The 19,793-nt window shown below is 35.6% G+C and overlaps 2 protein-coding genes across 3 annotated transcripts; both read left to right on the forward strand.

Moving 5' to 3' along the window:
- Positions 1-515: 515 nt before the first annotated feature.
- On the forward strand, positions 516-10,125 carry mei-P26 (meiotic P26). Of its 2 annotated transcripts, none has more exons than XM_064682578.1 (7): positions 516-658; positions 3,338-4,662; positions 5,353-7,421; positions 8,423-8,891; positions 8,954-9,117; positions 9,191-9,423; positions 9,844-10,125. In XM_064682578.1, exons 2-7 carry the CDS (start codon positions 4,142-4,144, stop codon positions 9,946-9,948), a joined length of 3,561 nt encoding a protein of 1,186 aa, XP_064538648.1. In that variant the 5' UTR covers positions 516-658; positions 3,338-4,141; the 3' UTR covers positions 9,949-10,125. The 2 variants fall into 2 exon arrangements, with proteins under 2 accessions (XP_064538648.1, XP_064538647.1); XM_064682577.1 differs by having other exon boundaries at positions 517-658; positions 8,360-8,891.
- LOC135428530 (probable serine/threonine-protein kinase dyrk1) lies at positions 9,988-14,587 on the forward strand. Its single transcript, XM_064682580.1, has one exon. It carries the CDS (start codon positions 9,988-9,990, stop codon positions 10,276-10,278), a length of 291 nt encoding a protein of 96 aa, XP_064538650.1. The 3' UTR covers positions 10,279-14,587.
- Positions 14,588-19,793: the final 5,206 nt, after the last annotated feature.

A 19,793-nucleotide genomic window follows, 5' to 3' on the forward strand; every position in this document is an offset into this window, starting at 1 on the left:
ACGTATCTGTTACTTGTCACAAGTTTCTTATAGTTACAAAATATTTTTGTAACATATATAAAAGTAATTGGCTGCAAGGGAAAAATTACTTATTACTTTATCGAACTCTGATAATGTATTGCAAAATAGATTAATTTTTACATTTTGCGAAAGCTGCTAAAATTGACATATATATATATATATTTAGGTGTATTTGACAAAGACACTTGCAGTTTTACTTTGGCAAGTTTGTACGCGTACAATAAATCCTACGCGCCCGGATGAACATATACTAATGATTTATTTTTGTATATAAATAGATGTGTTTAACTGATAGAGCGGCTTGCAGTCGTTTTTTAAAACCCTAGTATCTTGTTTATACTTTTTTCCCGACTATACGATTTGATTTACTAACATATGTGATCTGTTATTTATTTTGTTCTTGCTTCGGGTATCCGCTAAATTCGAATTGCAAACTACCAAAGATGCCAAAATTATCGTTCGACCTATCGGTTAACCATTTTCATCGATGCGATGTGATATATATCATCACTAACCGCGAGAACCAGCAGCAGCGGCGGCCAGCAGTGCTGTGTGTGTGTGTGTGCGTGTGTGCGCGACGAAAAAGTATAAATCGTAACGAGCAGAAGAAAAAAAACGTGTGAAAATTTATAGAAAGGTATCGCAATAAAATAATTAACAAAATGTCAATCTTGTTGCTTAACGGCTTACGACGCTAAGACTGTTGAAGGACTTTCTGTGCATGCGTGTGTGCTGTGTGTGTTGTGTGTGTTGTGTGTGTGTTTCGTTCGATCAGCAGCACCTGGGCGGTGGAGTGGAAATTTTGCGTTCAAGGACAACAGAACGACACTGCCCACAGCTGCAAGTGTGTACTGTGTGATGCCCCCTACCCACTTTCTCTGTCCACTATTAGAACTCTCGATATGCTCCTCCTCGGCACGTTTAGACACTCGCTCAATTGCCCAGGCTCACGAACAATCTGCAAACATACATACATAGTATATATGTAGCCCAAAAGTACCGACTTTTAAAAGAGCGGGCGCGTTTTTTTCCATTCAGTTGCTTAGCTGCACAACAGTTAGTTATAATTCAAATGCGGACAGCATTAATGTCCAGTCGGCATAAGAAGACATAGTGTAAAAGAGCCAATTTTAAAATAGAATTTTTCACATATTTTTAAAGAAATTCAATTTTCAACGAAGTCTACGTATGTATGTGTGTGTGTGGGGTTGCCAATGTTTTTTTTTTCGCCCCGAGCGAGCATGCGCATACCAACACATGTGCGAGACGCTCTCTCGCTCTCTCACACCCGCAAAACACATGGGTTGCGGTACGCGCGGTGGCTGCACTGAAAATAACTGTCGCATTTGAGAGCGACAGAGTCGCACAGCGAGAACAAACGTTTGAAACGTACGTAAAAAAAACGAATGAAATGCAAAAAAAAAAAAAAAAAAACAACAGCTGCGCAGATTCGACAAAGTCGTTAGGATAGTGAGGGTCGGGGGAGTGCATATCTTTTTGATGCCCATTTCCAACTGCACGGAGCGCATAGTCGCGTAGTCGACAGTCGCGCACAGATTCTCGTAAACAAAACGCTCAAAATTTGCGTACCACGTGTGTAGTCCGTATGCGCGCGCGTGTGTGTGTGTGTGTACCGGAGTCTATAAATGTACATACATATGCATTAACGTACATTGTTGCAATTGTTTTGTGCAGCTGATTTATTGTTGTGGCTGGTTTATTACCGTTTCACTTATTTTTTGTTCGTGTATTTTGAGGGCTACTAATCAACATTTAAATTTGCGACACATCCGCTGCGGGCATTACTCAAAAATTCGTTTGAACCCGCGTGTGCGTCTACGTATGTATGTGCATGTAAATAAATATATATATGTGTATGTATGGATAAATAGATGAGCTTAAAATTTAAAGTACATAGCTTTGCATAATACATACATATACAAATATGAGCATTCGTTGCTCAAGGATTTTTGGCTTAGTGTCCTTGCGGCAAGCAATAAAAAAGTGGTGTATAAAGGGCGAAAATCAAAGTTGAATTTATTGCAAACGGCATTGGCTCCACTTCTATATATATGTATATATATATATATATATAAATGTATATATATATATACACATACATACATACATACATATGTATATTGTGCTGCATAAATGTTAACACAGGCGCCTGCGCCGAATGGGCAACTCGCAATTTCTACGAGTACATATATGTATATGTGTGTTTTTGTGTATGCTAGATGTATACACATATCAATGGCACGTGCGTAAAGAATCGATTCGCGTCTATCCTAAAACTTACACGAACTACGATAATTACTATCGTGATCGATTACATCTCAAACAAATTAAAGATCGGGGGTCGACTGACACATCCGTATCATATTGCAAATTAAATCAAAAGGATGCTATAATGGCTTTGGTCGTTATTGATAGTTATAAAACATAATTTTGTATTATTAATTAGCTATTCTTTTGATTGATTTAATTGAACTTAAAATAATACTTGCGATCGGGTAACCTTTCGTCGTTCAGCTCTGTGCCAGTGTTGTAAATTTCGCTTTTCATTATAACCAAGGACGTAACAAACGTAGTGCACTTACTCCCTCAGTAGAGAGAAAGGAATTAGATTTCGAATTCTTAACCATTTACAAACAGCAATATATGTAAATACATTTAAACATAAACAAACAATAATTTAAAAATTTCCCGTTTATATCTGTTACTTTGTAAGAAGCATTATTGATAGATAACGGTGATCCAATGCAAAGACAAAGACGTTTGAAATCAACAAAAAACTGTTAGATGTTCCTTAAAGTATGCAGCATAATGTGCAATGTGGCAGCTTGGTGCCGTTGTTTGTTGCATAAGCGACAGGAGCTTTAGCATTTAGCTGCTAGTTCTTGCCACACAGCACCCACACCCTCCCACCCTTTCGTGCTGACTGTGTGAATCGCTGAGACAAACATTTCATCATTTACTTTAGTGCCAACACTTGACTATGTATGTTTCTCGTTCAGTTTTGTTCTCTCGTTCGAAACTCTCTGTAATAGGCGTGTCGTCGTTTGTTTGTTTTTGTTTTTTTTTTTTTTTATTTTTTCCCCCCTTTTCTAAGTTGGTTCGCGTTTCGGGTAGTTAGGTACTTAGAGCTCGCAGGTCTCTTTAGGTAGCTTATTAATAAATGACTATGTTTGGTCGTTGCATTAACCATTAAGTTTACAGTTAAGTGTTATTGTATCATTACTTGTTTTCTGTTCCAAAATTTGGTTAATTGACGCTACGCTTTCCATTGCCTTTCGGTATATTTATTGTGCAGTACGACGCTGTTATCCTTCGCCTATTGTCGTTGTCGTCGTCGTCGTCGTTTCGTCATCGTTTTTGTCGTGGTTAACGCAACACTACAACAACAATTGCAACAACAGCAACACGCAGCTCATTGCTTTAACGGTAACTCTAACGGATCACGGCCAACAACAGAAACGAGCAGCAACAGAAACAGCAACAAGGAGAGGAGTATAACAGACATCAAGAGGCTTACAAAATGCAGACGCATAAAAAGTAAAAGGAGCAGCAATACGAGCAAAGCGAGCAAAACAACGGACTGTGCTTGTTGTGTGCCTGCGTGTCTGTGGTTGTGTGCGTGAGTACAGCAGCAAGCGAGCGCACACTCTTACGCTTCCTCTCCCAACCTCTCTCGTTGCCGTCTACCTGCCTGTCTATTGGCGTTCACTTACTTGTGTATGTATATGTATGCGTAAGTGCAGCAGCAGAAGAAATTCAAATATCGACTCTCACACTTACTGTCGCTTATGTGCAATTGGCATGGCTGCAAGGAGCAATAGCGAACAACATAACAACAATTAATATGCAGCTATAAGAGAAGATAAATAGTTAAGTAAGCGCAAAGGACTTGAAACCAAAAAACAAAAACAACAAAAAACCAACAGATACAACTACACACGCCTAATTTTAAGAATAACAAACTGAAAGAGATAGAGAGAAAGAGACAGAGAGAGAGAACGAGCGTTGCAAAGAAGGGACAAAACTCGGCCCACCCCCTCACAATTCCCGTTGGAAAGGAATAGCAATAGAACGAACAGTAAATTAAGTTGCTGGCAACATGAGCACGCTGCTGGAGGAGCTTGGCCAAACACTGGTCCCAGCGACAATTGACGATCAGCAACAACAGCAGCAGCGGACAACGCTGAGTGCGACGCTATGCGAGGACTCGAATTCATCGTCCGTGCTGGAGGACATCGATGTGAGTAATACGAGCAGCAGCAGCAGCACCACCAGCAGCAGCAGCAGTGCCTGCAGCAACAGCAGCAGCTGCAGCAATGGCACTGGCACCGACACGGACACCGGCAAGGGTAGCAGCACTGTGGGCAGCATTGATGCGACACGCGTTAGTTCGTCTAGCATTGGATCGGCTGCATCGATAACATCATCGGTATCAACGACCGCACCATCAACGACCAATTCATCAGGACTCGGTTTGGTGGTCGATGTGGATAGCAATATTGGCAGCAGCCAGGAGCTGAGCCATGGCTACGACGCCAAAAGCGTTACGGAGCTCGATTCGCTGGAGGATACGTGCGGCTCCATGCTCAAGGATGCTGATAAGAACTGCAAGCTGTGCAGGTGAGTGTTGTGCCCTAAAATACAAATTTTAGATCATGTTGATAATATCGATAAATCTGTACTGATTTCTGCTTCAAATTTGCCAACACTGTTTGAGAACATTTAACGAAACTCGAGGAATTTAGTTTGTGTTAGAGATGGGCGCGTGCCTTAATTGTTTTTCACAGCCCAACTCAAACACGAATTATGATTAAAAAAAGGCTAGGCCTAGACGAACAATTTTTGTAAAAGTTCGAAATATATACAGTAAAATATGTTTTTGGTTTTTGCCCGGCTCGCGCTCATCTGTTAAAAGAAGTAATAATTAAAAACACAAATATTTTCGATGGGCTTTTTTGTAGTCTTGACAATTAGCGATGATGAAAAGAAGCTAAAACTAAAAATAGCTATAGTAGAATAGAAACTAGTAAGATTTGGGGTACAAAATATTTATATTTTTATTCATTCGCTATTTTTATACATATTGAAAACTTCATATAAAAGAGTGCAAAAAAAAAAAAATAACAAAAAGCAAAATAGCTTAAATATATTAAAAAAATGGCTTTAAAAGAGCCAGCATCGAAAATGGCCAAATTGCCAGCACTGATCATTTCAGATTAACTTGATTTATCGACACTATCGATTATTTGTACAAACAATTTCACAATGGAAACGGACTTTTTTAAAAATCCTGCTATCCTCCTCCTCTAGTTCGCGCTTGGTGATGCCTCGCATTTTATCCTGTCTACATGTATTTTGCGAGGACTGTCTGCAGAATTTGCTGGTTAACAAGGAGGCGAACTCGGCCAACTCACCGGCTGCCTCCCTCTCGTCGGCGGCCAGCTGCTCATCGGCCTCATTTGATGGCAGCGATCATCAGCAACGACTGCTCGAATGCCCCGTTTGCAAGCAGCAGACACAGCTGGGCAGCAAGGGTATCAAGGGTCTGACCGTTGACTATATTGTGACCAATATACTGGATCTGTCCAATCTCGAATCGGAGCATATACCGTGCACGTCGTGCAAGAGCAAAGAGGAGGCCATTTCCCGTTGCAATGATTGCGCCAACTTTTTGTGCAACGGCTGCGATAATGCACACAAATATATGCGCTGCTTTGAGAACCATCAGGTGGTTCGCATCGAGGATCTGCAAAAGAACGTGCAGAACGACAAGCTCATCATACACAAGCCCATCTGCTGTCGCCAGCACATTAACGAGAATCTCAAGTACTATTGCTTTACATGCCAGGTGCCCACCTGCAATGATTGTCTGCTTAGCGAGCACAAGGGCAACGACCACCACTACGAAACGGCATTAATTGCCGAGCAGTCGGTTCGTGCTGAACTCGAGCAAACCATTACGGACACATTGAAGAAGGCACAATATTGCAACGATGCTGGCGGCAATCTGAGCAGCGCCCTGACCGAACTTCAATCGCAGCACGATCATGTGCGGCAGCAGATCGAGGATGCGTACAAGAGCTACAAGCGAATGCTTGAGCTAATTCGTGATCAATTGCTCACCGAATTGGGGCGTCTGCATTCGGAGCGTGAACTTAAAATCATGGATCTAATGCAGAGTCTGGAGAACAATATGGGACGCTTGCAACAGGCCTCACAGTTCGGTCAACGTGCCATGGAGAGGGCCAATGCCGTTGAGTTTCTGCTACTGAAGCCAGTTATTAGTGCGCAGTGCGCCAACCTCATGGAGCAGACGCCCCAAAGTGATGCCAACTATCAGCTGCAGTTTGAGTGCATGCCCGAGAAGTTTGAGCGCTTCGCCCGCGAAATGTTTGGCAAATTTCGCACCGAGTCAACCAAGTGTACAACAGCAGCTGGTACTGCGATGTCCGAAACAACGCCCTCGCCGACGGCCACGCCCAAGCAACATACACCGCCACCGGCTAATTTGGCACCAGGCTGTCATGGCGTTGGCTTGTTGCCCGCCGGTGTGCGCAGCTTGACCGGCGTAGGCGGCAGCGGCAACAGCAGCTCCGTGCAAGGACGACTAAGCTCGGCGGCGGTATTCAGTCCCATATCATTGCCATCATCTTTGCAAAGCTCATTCGATGGCGACACCTCCGTGATGACCAATTATTCCATGATGAGCACATTGCCGCCAGACTCGCCGCCGCAGCTGCAGCCACCGCTACAGCAACAGCAGCAGCAACAGCAGCAGCAACAACAGCAGCAACAGCAGCAGCAGCAGCAGGCCTTGCAACAAGTGCAACAACAACAACAACAGCAGCAGCAGCAGCAGCAGCAGCAGCAGCAGCAGCAGCAACAACAGAAGCAGCAGCAACAGGGCCTGCATCAACAGCCACAAACGCTGCCCGTGACCCAGCAAATGGCACAACTGGTAACGCCTCAGGGCATTGTCCAGGTGCAGCAATCGGCCGGACATGTTAATCTCAATGCCGGACCCAACAATGCTGCTGTCGGCATGGGTCTGGGCGCACTCAATGGCATGGGCATGAATGCTGGCGGTCCACCACCACCGTTCAGCATGCTCGAATATAATCTGTCGCGTTTGGCTAGCCTCACTGAGAGCATACCGGATACTCTTAACGATACTTTGGCCGTTGGCAGCTCTAATTCTGTGGCTGTGGCCGCTACCTCCGGCGCCGCCGGCGGCGCTGCGTCCCATCATCAGCAGGCGGTCATTCCCTCCTCGGCGGTTACGCCTACACAGCCCATTACACTGGCCGACATTTTGTCGGGTGATCAGCGTGCCCTTAACAATCTGCAAGCTCTGGCCAAGCTGGGACTCAACAACAATGGTAAGCAATACCTCCAAATCTTGTTCACATGCTTGCTTACCATTGCACACACATTACATCCTTGCGGACAGTATACATAATGCCGAAATGTTTGGATCTTTGACAGGTTATAGAACATTTCAGCTAAATGAAAATTCAGAACATTTGGAATTAAAAAACAAATACCCATCCAGAGTCATGCAGTTGATACATTCCTATTATAATCAGTTACAAAAAATGTATGGGCAATCCTTTGTGACCGACAGAATGAGACATCTCTGAATGACAACGTGTTTTGGTATATATACCTGTCCGTATATGTCCGTCGAGTTTATTACACTTTTGCTTAACTCTTCCAGTCCATAAAAATTACGAAAGATTTACATATGTCAATGTCTGAGAAACAATCAATATAATATAGATTTCTAGATCTCCGCTCATTTAGGCTCACTTTACCCCTATTTCTCTTACTCTCACTCGCTCTTGCTCGTCGTGTCATTATCTCTCTCTGTCTTTTTTATCTGCCTGCCTCTTCACACGTGCTTTAGCACTTTAATATCGCCTTTCTCTGCGATTTTCATAATCCTACTTAAGCTCAGATTTAATCTGCTCTTACTCTCTTAATGCTAATCTTGTCCATTCTCATTTACTCTCATATTTACCCTCATGTTAAACAGGCGCTTCTATGCGATTTTATATCTTCAAGTGAGGTGTTCAAAAATTAGTTTTTGTTTAAAAAATCTATCGAAGATCTCAATATTTGATTGTGTAATGCGAATTGTTTGCAAGTTTGTAATCTTCGGTTTACCGAAAGAGCCATTCTTTGTTTTTGTTTTTTTTTTTCTTTTTCTTTTTATTTTTGTTTGTTTTGATAACTTTTAAGTTTTTTCCTTTTTTCAACAATCAACACACACACCAACAACAAATCCAAACACTCCCAAATACCACCCAACACACAGATGAGCATCACGATTTGTTGTCGTCGAACGGAAGCTCAACGTGCCTTGATTATATTTTAACAGATTTCTGCATGCCGGCAGCCACATCGCCCAGCCTGCAGACATTGAATCCGATCGTTGGCGGCGTCGAGGAGATGGGCCTCAATAACTTCCATGCCGTGGCGCCGCCCGGCACCACCAGCGTTGTAACGGGCCGCAACAAGGCCACGCCCATGCAGATACGGTGCAAATTTGGCTCACTGGGCACCGCAAAGGGACAGTTCAATTCACCGCACGGCTTTTGTCTGGGCGTCGATGAGGAGATCATTGTCGCCGATACCAACAATCATCGGATCGAGGTCTTTGACAAAATGGGCGCACTCAAATTTCAATTTGGCGTCGCCGGCAAGGAGGAGGGCCAACTCTGGTATCCACGCAAAGTGGCTGTCATGCATAACAATGGCAAATTTGTGGTCTGCGATCGCGGCAATGAGCGCTCGCGCATGCAAATCTTCTCCAAATGCGGACACTTTATGCGTAAAATTGCAATCAGGTGTGTGTGTGTATAATTGAATTCTTTTATATGTCAATCAATTTGCCAATCAATCTTCGTAGGTATATTGATATCGTTGCGGGCCTGGCTGTTACCGCCAAGGGTCACATTGTGGCCGTCGACAGCGTCTCGCCCACCGTCTTTGTCATCTCCGAGGAGGGCGAACTGGTGCGTTGGTTCGATTGCAGCGACTATATGCGTGAACCCTCCGACATAGCCATACGAGGTAAGTGGTAGCCTCTGGCAGCATCTGCAACATGTATTTATTTCTTCCAACATATATTCATTTCAAATTGCAGACAACGATTTTTATGTATGTGACTTTAAGGGGCATTGCGTGGCCGTTTTCCAAGAGGACGGCACATTCCTCTATCGCATTGGCAACGAGAAGGTTACCTGCTTTCCCAATGGCATTGACATATCCAACGCTGGCGATGTACTCATCGGCGATTCGCACGGCAATCGCTTCCATGTGGCCTGTTATTCGCGCGAAGGCGCGCTTCAATCCGAGTTCGAGTGCCCCCATGTTAAGGTTTGCATATGACGAATTATATTTTGTATTTATTTAAATATCAACTTACACTACATGTTCTTATATATTTAGCATTCAATTTTTGTACTCTTATCGCAATAGAATAGGGGCTTTGAGCAGTGCCCTGCACAAATATCAAAGGTTTTGTCCGTCATGCTGGCGAAGACGTCTTTCCGTAAAAAGCTAAATACTCAAATCTTCTAATATATACTCGTGTATATTCGCAGCAGATATTTGGAGATTGTTTAGTGATGACCTCTTCTAAAGATCAAGTCCATAATATTCGTGGCAAGCCCACTTGCTCATTGCGGTGCTTTTCCAGAGCTCGTCAGCAGCAAACAGTTGAAATTTTCAACTGAACTAGCTAGTATTAGCTTTGGTTTTGATTTCAATACTAATTCAATTGTTTGACCCATGCAGGTTTCACGGTGCTGCGGCCTGAAAATCACCTCAGAGGGCTATGTAGTAACGCTGGCCAAAAACAATCATCATGTGCTCGTCCTGAACACCCTCTATGTTCACTGATTGCAAATCAAAGCGCGCAACAATCGTCCAGCTGTCGATATGAACAAATACAACTACAAATACTCGTCGGGCAAGATATACGGATGTCGCAGACAGCAACAGCAGCATCTACAACAGCAATTACAACAGCAACTACAACAGCAGCAGCAGCAGCAACTACAACAGCAACAGCAACAATCAACAAGCAACAGCAACATCAACAGCAACAGGAACAACAATAGCATAATCAACAGCAACAGCAACATCACCAGCAACAGCAGCAGCAGCAACACCGACATGGAGCAACATAGCAACAATATGATTCGAGCTAAGCCGCCGCCTTCCATATAGAAAAGCTCGAGAAAAGGGTCAGCTCAGTACCGTTAAGCAGTGTAACAATGCAACACAATAATATATATATATATATATATATATATATATGGGGCAAATACGGGCGAAACATCTCGAATCTCGAACACACGTTTTAAGCAGAAGTGTTGTCATCGTACAACAGCAACAACCAACAACAAAATGCAACAATACTATTTTTGATCTCTAATTTAATAGCAACAACAAAAACAAAACAAAAAAATGATTAGCGCTACTGAAAAAAAAAAGAAAAAATATTAACAAACAAATCTATAACAAGAAACAAACAACTTTACTTAGTGTAAAAACAAAAACAAATGAATGGAAAAGAAAGGAAGAAATCTTCGCATATTTTTCAACACGTTTAACAAAAAAATGCTCTTGTTTAATTGTTTATTTTTTTTTTTTTAGTTATGTTCTTGTTAAAATTGTCATTACGACACGAAACACTAAATCACAAACATACAACACACACACACACACACACACAGAACAAACAACAACACTCCCACAACAAACACACACACACACACACACATAACACAACACAACACGACACAACACAACACAACACACACAACTACATGTTACTTATTATCTATTAATAGGCATATATATTGTTATATGGACCGATTAGCTTTTTTGTGCAAAACCCCTTCCAAAATCTTTTTTCGATAAAAACCAAAAACAAACACGCATATATTTTACATGCTATACATACATATATATATATATATACATATATATATAACTCATATATAATTATGTATGTATATATATATATGTGTATATATTCATTTACATGTATGCGGAAACGTGCCCTTTTTGTGCACATTTTCAAAGTGGACAGGAAAAACCAGGCAATAATGAACAACATCTAAAATTGTGTACAACTAACAGATATTTTAAATTTTAACGTAAAAATAAAAAACAAAAGTGTTTAGGTTTTTCCTTACTGCTGCTTATATAAGGTGATATTTATTTATATACGTATGTGTATGAATATAAAAAAAACAATATATTTAAAACAAAAATATCTTAAACAGACATATGTAAACTCCTATGACTATATGACTTTGCCATATATACATACATATGTATATACAAAAAAAATAACACATATATGCTGATTTTTGTCGCTGTGTATATGCGTCTATGTGGATATGTACATATATATATTTATATCAAACAAAAACAAAAGCGCATTGTGCGGCGTGTGTGGGTGCGTGTGTGTGTTTGTTATGGTGTGCTTGTGTTTGCGTGTGTGTGTGTTTGTGTTGCGTGTGTGTATGTGTGCTATATGTTCTCATTGTCGCGTTTGTGAGTGTGTGTTAGTAATAATAACAAAAATTTACATAAAAACTAAATGTAAGCTGACAAACCAAACGAAAAAGCTAACAATAACAAACAAACAACAAAAGCAACAAACTTGCAATGCATTAGGCCAACCAACTAAGTAAACAAAATGATAAATAAATCAATACTAATACTGAAATGGATGAAAGTAGGAGAGGAAAAAAAGAAAAACCATGAAAAAAACCAAAACACAAACAAAATAAAATAATTGTTAAGTTCTATATATATATTTACAATGTTAAAACGATATTCCTCTTGCTTATATACATACAAAAACAAACATATACATACGTGCGCATATGCCCACATACATATACATATACATATACTATATATAATATATTATACACATATGTATGTATATTAATATGTATAGACTCTATAGCACATATTTGGGGCATGTGCCATTTCTTTCCCGTTGTAATACAATATATAAGGCTGGTTTACTCCCAAGACATTATTATTTTTAAAAAACAAAAACATAACATACTATTATTATTATAATTATTATTATGATTAGTTATGTGAATATTATGACTTTGTTGTTCTTTATTCTTTACGATCGATTACAAATAATTTTTGTGAATTTTTTATTATGTAAAAATGGCAATTTATTTTTGACTATGTTCTAAGTGAAAAGAGATCATAATAATTATGATGAAATATTTAAGAGCGAAGCAACTTATTTTTTTATAGGCTGTAACACACATTTTATTATATACAACACACACAATACTTACACATACACACACACACACACACACACACACACACACAGACACACAGACACACACACTTAAACGCCTAGTGTATATATACAATACAATACATACACAATTAAACGTATCGAAGTGAATTGGTATATTGTAATGTGTATACAACCAGTTAATGGATTTAACTTTTAATATTATCTTTTTTTTTAATATAACAAACACTTGTTTAGTGATTCGTTAAACGCCGTTAAAATTGAATGTGTTTCATATGAATAACTTTAATCTTGTCATTTATTTAATTCTAGTTTTCCATGTACGTTATATGAAATATATATGTATATGTACATTTTGAACGCTATTTGCGTTTTCTTTAAACAGCAAACAAACAAACAAAAACAATAAGCAACAAACAACAAAAGTTCTAAACAACATTTTCACCGAATAATATGTTTTAAATCGTATTTTATTTGTAGAGCACAGCAGCAACAAAACAACTAAACAAAACAAAATTGTCGAAACAATTTATGCTTATACTATTTAATTATGTATAATTGTTTTTTTTTTTAATGTCCTGATTTTTATTTTATTTTTTTTCGTTAATACTACGTGTGAGGCTACACTTTATATTTATATACATATAAACATATATATATATATATATATATATATATGTATAAACCAAGAACTATAGCTATAGCTACACCTATTTGCATAAGTTTGTGAAACGCTTTTAATTGTCTTATGATTACTTTTATTTTGTATCTTTTTTTGTTGTTGTACAACTCTTAAATATTGAAATCTTCAAGCGACACACATCATATTATGATTATGAATTTCTATATACATTTTCTTTAATAAGCTAAGTTAAAAACAAACAAAAAGAAATACAAAAAAAAAAAAAAATATGAAGGTAACCTCCTCCCAAAGTTGTCGAAGAAATGTAAGAGAAAAAAGAAAATGCAATTTTTGTGAACAATTTGGCTGTTGAAATATAATTTTAATTTATATGCGTAAATACGTTAATGATTTTAGTTTACTATTTGATTAAGACGACATCATATTATATTATGTACAATAATTTTTTATGGTTTGACGAGCCCCGAAGGCGTCCTCCTCTCCAACAACAACAAAAAACAACAAAAATACTATTGTGCTTAGTGAATTTACTTAGATTTCTTATTTTCGTAAACTGTTGACTTTGCAGCTGCATTACTACAAAAAAAAAAAACAAAAAAACTAAATAAAAACACAAGATATATGAATAAACAAGTATTAAGAAAACACTACAAAAAAAAAAAAACAAAAAACAAAAAAAAAAAGAATAGCAGAAGCAGAAAAAACAACACAAATGTGAAATATGCCAAATTTTGTTAACTTTCTTCTTATTTGCGCCTTACATAGTCAACAAAATTCTGTGAGAAAAACAAACAAAAAACAATTCGAAACTCTTAAAGTTGTTATAAACGCTTTTGAAACTTAAAAAATAACAAAAACTTATTTAAAAAGCGACTTTTTACACTTTGTTTCTAGTTATTACGGAAAGCCTTCAAAAAGAAGAAAAAAAAAAAGAAATTGTAATTCCACACGCTTTTATTTATAACATTTACAAATTACTTTTTTTTTTTGTCTTTTTTAGTTTGAAGAGGAAGCAAACAGCAAAAACAAAATATTTTTGTTTCAAACAAAATAAAAATTCTTTAGGTTAAATTCAGATACAAAAAGAAAAAACAAAAAAACAAATACTAAAACTAAATAAAACATCCAAAAACAAATGATATTAAGTTAACGGAAACATGATTTTTAATGCAAAATGAATCTGTTTCAAGATAACCATAGAAAAGGAAGAGAAAGCAAGAGAAAGAAAGAAAGTAAACGTTAACTAATTGATTTCCTATTGCATACAAATTTATGAAAAAATGTGCTTAAGTTTAAATCAAATTTACAATTTAGTTGAGATTATGAACTAAAACTTTTTACATAACAATTATATATACATATATATATATATATGTATAAATATATATATACCATTTGTATGTGTATATGTATAACATTTAGCTAAAATATATACATATATAAGTTTAGCCAATGGTAAAGGCGGCAGGGTTGGTCGGCCATTGGGCGTGGCACTGCACATTAAACAAAATCAGCAAAAGAAAAATGAAAAACGAAAAAAAAAAACAATTGGATACTACACGAAACACCACATGCAAACATACTTAGGCCAGAGCAACTAGTCAACAGCGCATACGTCACATATGACACCCTAACGTAACGCCAAATAATCGAATGAAGTAACATTAGCATCACGCAACAGACTTAACGAAAATTAATTTGTGACCGTGACAAGAAAAACAATACTTACGTTACGTAACATGTAACGTAATACAAAACGTAACACGCGACGTACCACGTAACACAATGCGGAAAATTGAATGTAAAATTTACGTAGAATACTTAACGTGATGACGAACTTTTCCGTTAACGTATCAAACGTATCAGCCTTACGTTACGTAACGCATTGACGTCACGCCCCAATTTAACCAGCTCAGCCAACTCGTGCCAATAACATTTTTGAGGCCGTTCTTTTGTGGCTAAGCTACAAAAAAGCAAAAGAAAGCAATTCAAAAGAAGCGTAAACAAAAAAACGAAAACTGAACTAAGAAAAGGCATATTTTTTATTAAACTATTATTTAATAATTATGAAGGAAAAAAAAAGAAAAACGAAAAAAAAAAGAAACATAAATTGCTATTTGATTGCGTACAATGTGAGCAGAGTGAACGCTTTCCACCTATTTTCGGTTTTATTATATTATTCTTATACTTTATTGTGTTATATACTTTATAAATTTTGTGTTAATTAACAACTAAAGCAAACAAATCTTAACTTTATATACATTCTATGTACAACACTCAAGTCCTCAGTCACGTTATGTTTAATTATATGCTTTGTTTTCTATTTTACATTTTCGATTGGCATACCACAAGACACCAAAAAGTAAATGTATGAAACAAATATTAAATACAGAAAAAATAATAAAAAAAATATTAAAAAAAAAAACAAACAAAATCACATGTAATTCATATTTGATGAAGAAAATTTGAAGATGCTGCCAAAGATTTATTTTTTTTTTAAATATATACAATAAAAACGTGAAATGAAAGCAACAACAATTATTATATATATATATATATGGTATAACTATATTAACAACAACTATTATGTACGACGACAATGAAGCGTATTAATTTTGTTTATATACATATTATAATAACAACTAATAATAATAATAATAATAAAAACAAAGTAACGAAAATGAATATTGAGAATGAATTGTGACAAACGTAACGAAATATTTTCGAAGAACTTGCTCAGTTAGCAAATCAACGTACATACGTATATACCTAAATGCAAACATACAATACATTAAACTAATCTTCTACTAAACGATAACGATAACGATAACACTAACGCAAACGATAAACGATAAACGATGACAAGAATGTTTGCAATCATGATGCAGCAGCGTTTACGTTTCCAATTACATTTGTTAATTAATTTGTTCCTCAATGCGACGCTTACAAAAACAAAATACTAAAATGATAACAAAAAAACCTAAATTAGTCAAAACAGAGTTGAATGCAAATTTCAATATTTGTTAAAAACGGTTGGTTGAATGTCAAATTGCGATTGAAGAAATCGTTGGAATTCGATTATTCAAAATGGAGCATATAAACACTATACATATACGATATACATATGGAATCGGGAGTATATAGTATATATAAGATCGAAATCTATACATGCATATACACACATACATATACACATAAGTATATATATATCTATATAGACATACATATGTATGCATATTCCAATTAGATCGCACCGACTTCAGCTCGGTCAAGTAATCAGTCAGGTTGGCGTGGATTTAGTTTAGTTACTTTAACTACTAACAACACACACACTCACCCACTCACACACACATACACACCATCAAATGCCTGTGTACACTTTGAAGAAAAACAAACATTTTTGAATATTCTCTCCATTTACAACACTCGAAAACTAACAACACCCACCCTCTAGCCCCCATATTTGCCTAGTTGCGTGTCTCATTTATGTAGATTCATGTCTTATATTGTGCATTTAGTTAAATTTATTAATCAACTAAAAACAACAACAACAACAAAATGTCAAACAAATGATGTAAAACAAAATCCAAACGCTTTATACATCAAATTATTTTAATATATATATATATATATGTATATTAAAAATATTGATAAATGAAAAAACAAAAAACAAACACAAAAAAAAAAACCAAACATATATCTATATATACATATACAACATATACAAAATATTATGCATTTTATTTGAAATATTTAAATGTATTAGCAAAAAAAAAAAAATGGAAAAGTTGAAACTCTACTCCTAAAAAAAACCAAAAAAAAAATTATAAAAAAAAACAGTAAGAAGAAGAACGACAAACACACAGCAGACTATAACACACAGTTAAGCGAATGCTCTATAAACGATGGCCACGCCCATTTGCTGAATTCTGGGCGTGGCAAGTAAGGTACTAGCGATGGAAGCGATGCTAACAAATGATATAAATATACACACAATCTATATACATGCATCTATGTACATGTATATACACATGTATGTGTGTATATATATGTACATATATATATATATATATTTAGCAGGTATACATACATATATGTAATACAATAATGAGCAGAAGAAAAACAATCTAGTGTACGTCAATTTTTTGATGATATTTTTCGCCTTATTATAGACAAACAAAAATATATATTATTAAACAAACAAAAAAAAAAAATGATGAGAAATCGAATCAAATCTTAAGCAGGAAAAAACTATGAGACGAAAATCGAATATGCAGACAGAATGTGAGGCTAAAGGTGTGCGGTTTTTTTGCGGGGCAAAGAAATTGGATTGTTTTTGATGGAAGCACGACTTAAGCATATGTATATATATATATATATATATATATATATATATTTTTTTTTTTGGTAAGCAGAACATAACGAAAAGCAATCAATTAAATAGAAACCTTAAAAGCAACAACAACAAATCCAAAAAAAAAAACAGCAAAAATCGTTACAAATTGTGTAATCAAAAGGATGTTAACAAAATCAGAGCATGGCAAATAATTTATGCATATATATATATGTATATGTATAAATAAATAACTTTTTAACGCAAATCAATTAAAAATAGTTATGCAAGACAGCGCAGCATTCAACATTTAAACAAAACTTAGCTAAACTTAGCAACAAGCTAACTAAAAGCAGCAACTAAAACTTAAATTATTTCACTAAAACATTGCTTTAAATCTTAGTTGTTTTAGCTATTTAAGATGAGCACACAAAACACACTAACAAATGGCAATTGCCACGCCCCTCACCGCCCCGCCCGCCCCAATATATTATATGGGCGTGACAAGCCCGAAACACAGCATTCAGATTCAAAGACACAAAGTTCCTCGCGTCAATAATAATTCTTATTATTTCTCCTTTTTATATATATTATTATATAGAGAAATATATATATATATATATATTTATAGGTTCTATTTATTATGATCGTTTTGTATATATATATATATTTAAAATTTGATTTTGTTTTGAAATATAATTTATAAACTTATTTTTAAGCCCAATTATTTTAGAACATTTTTTTATTGCAAATATACAAAAAATAAAAGTTCATTAAATTGAGTTGTGTTCAACTGAAAATAAAAAATATTAAAAAAAGATATATAAAATACAGTAAATTTAAAAATATATAATAATATTTATTTTTTCAATATTGTATGGCACTATTTGCGCTTTAAATTTTAATAATGCCGCATAATATTGAAATAATAAATATGCTTGAACAAAAAAAAAAAAAAACAATATATAGATACATTTCTTATCAAGCAGATTTCATTTTTTATTTTTAATTCTATTTGATTTTTTATAATTTTTTAAATATTTAGGTAATTTATTTATATGCCTCTTCAATTTAAATTTACAGTGTAAATTTATCTATATTTAATCAAGCATATTTATCACATCAATATTGAGTTTTAAATTGACTTTATCTTATTTATGATTTTATTACTAAATCTGTTTGATTTATTATCATTTTTATTTGATTTATTTATTTATCTCCAGTTTTTCCAATATTTAATAACATGATTTAAGTTTTTATTTTAAATATTGCTCTAAATTTAACTTTATTTTTTTTCAATTTATTTATTTTTTTTTTATACATTTTCATTTGCTGTAAATTTAAATATTTTTCACAGCTTTCACGATTATTATTTGAAAATTTAATAACATTATTCAAGTTTTAGTTTTAAAACATATCTGTAAATTGATCTATACATATATATTTCTGTTTTAAATTTTTGTTCAACAGTTTTCGAGTTGCACCTGATAATCGTATATAGACGAAAGGCAACGCCTTTTTGAACTGTGCCAATTGTTGTACGTCCTGCTCCGACTTGCTGCTAGCTCGTATTTTAAGGATGTTAGGCTTAGTCTTGGCCAAATGCTCGGAGCTGAGAGAACACAGTTGCCCCAAGCAAGCCAGATATCAACATTTTTGTAACATTTTGTAACAAAATATCAAAGACAGCAGCTAATTAGCGCTAGAATCGCTTGTGAACTATATAATTTTATATATATTCATATATATCAATCTATATATATATATATATGTATATATATATATATATGTATATATATTTAATGTTGGCATTTTAAAATATCCGAAAGGTTTTTTTGTCTAAATCTAACGTTTCAGCTGTGTTTATTAGCATTAGAATAGATATCGTATACTTTAGGGTAATTATTTTTGCAGCTTTCAAGCATTTTACTAGAGTTCTATATAGAGTTTTTGAATACTACAGACACTCTTTTTCTAGCACACGACACATGCTCTCCCCCCCCAATCTCTCTTCTCTCTCACATCGGACTGTCTTCAGTTAATATTCCGTTTGATTTGTTGCGCTTAAAGCCTTGAACCTAAACATAAAAGTAACAAGAAATAAAATTAAAAATAAAAAGAAATAAAATTTATAAATGGATGCTCTTAGCGAGTTGTTGTGTTAAATTTGCGTACATATCAGTGAGAATTATTTACATAATGATTATAAAAAGCTATAACATTTATATCGATACGATTACACTATGTATGTAGATTGCTTTTCGTCGATAGATTTATCGATAAGAAAATCGTTTTCTTTTCACCTTACGTCTTCTTTGTCTGCGTGTGCGTGTGCGCGTGTGCATGTATGTGTGCATGTTTTCCAGTTATATAATCACATTCACATACTTAACATAGTGCCATGATCTTTGCAAAGAACAGAAATCGAATATAATATAAATGTTTATCGATGTGTGCTG

The sequence above is a fragment of the Drosophila montana genome, unplaced genomic scaffold (assembly GCF_035044405.1).
Source record: "Drosophila montana isolate Dmon_TW-CO22-7 unplaced genomic scaffold, ASM3504440v1 contig_2481_1, whole genome shotgun sequence".
Lineage (NCBI taxonomy): Eukaryota > Metazoa > Arthropoda > Insecta > Diptera > Drosophilidae > Drosophila > Drosophila montana.

What these genes read in the sequence shown, in the direction of transcription:
- mei-P26 (XM_064682577.1), top strand. Translation starts at nt 4,142, where the DNA reads ATGAGCACGCTGCTGGAGGAGCTTGGCCAAACACTGGTCCCAGCGACA. An exon ending in AAGAACTGCAAGCTGTGCAG is followed by an intron (nt 4,663 to 5,352) that starts GTGAGTGTTGTG and finishes CTCCTCCTCTAG; the next exon opens with TTCGCGCTTGGTGATGCCTC. An exon ending in CTCCGACATAGCCATACGAG is followed by an intron (nt 9,118 to 9,190) that starts GTAAGTGGTAGC and finishes TTCAAATTGCAG; the next exon opens with ACAACGATTTTTATGTATGT.
- LOC135428530 (XM_064682580.1), top strand. Translation starts at nt 9,988, where the DNA reads ATGAACAAATACAACTACAAATACTCGTCGGGCAAGATATACGGATGT.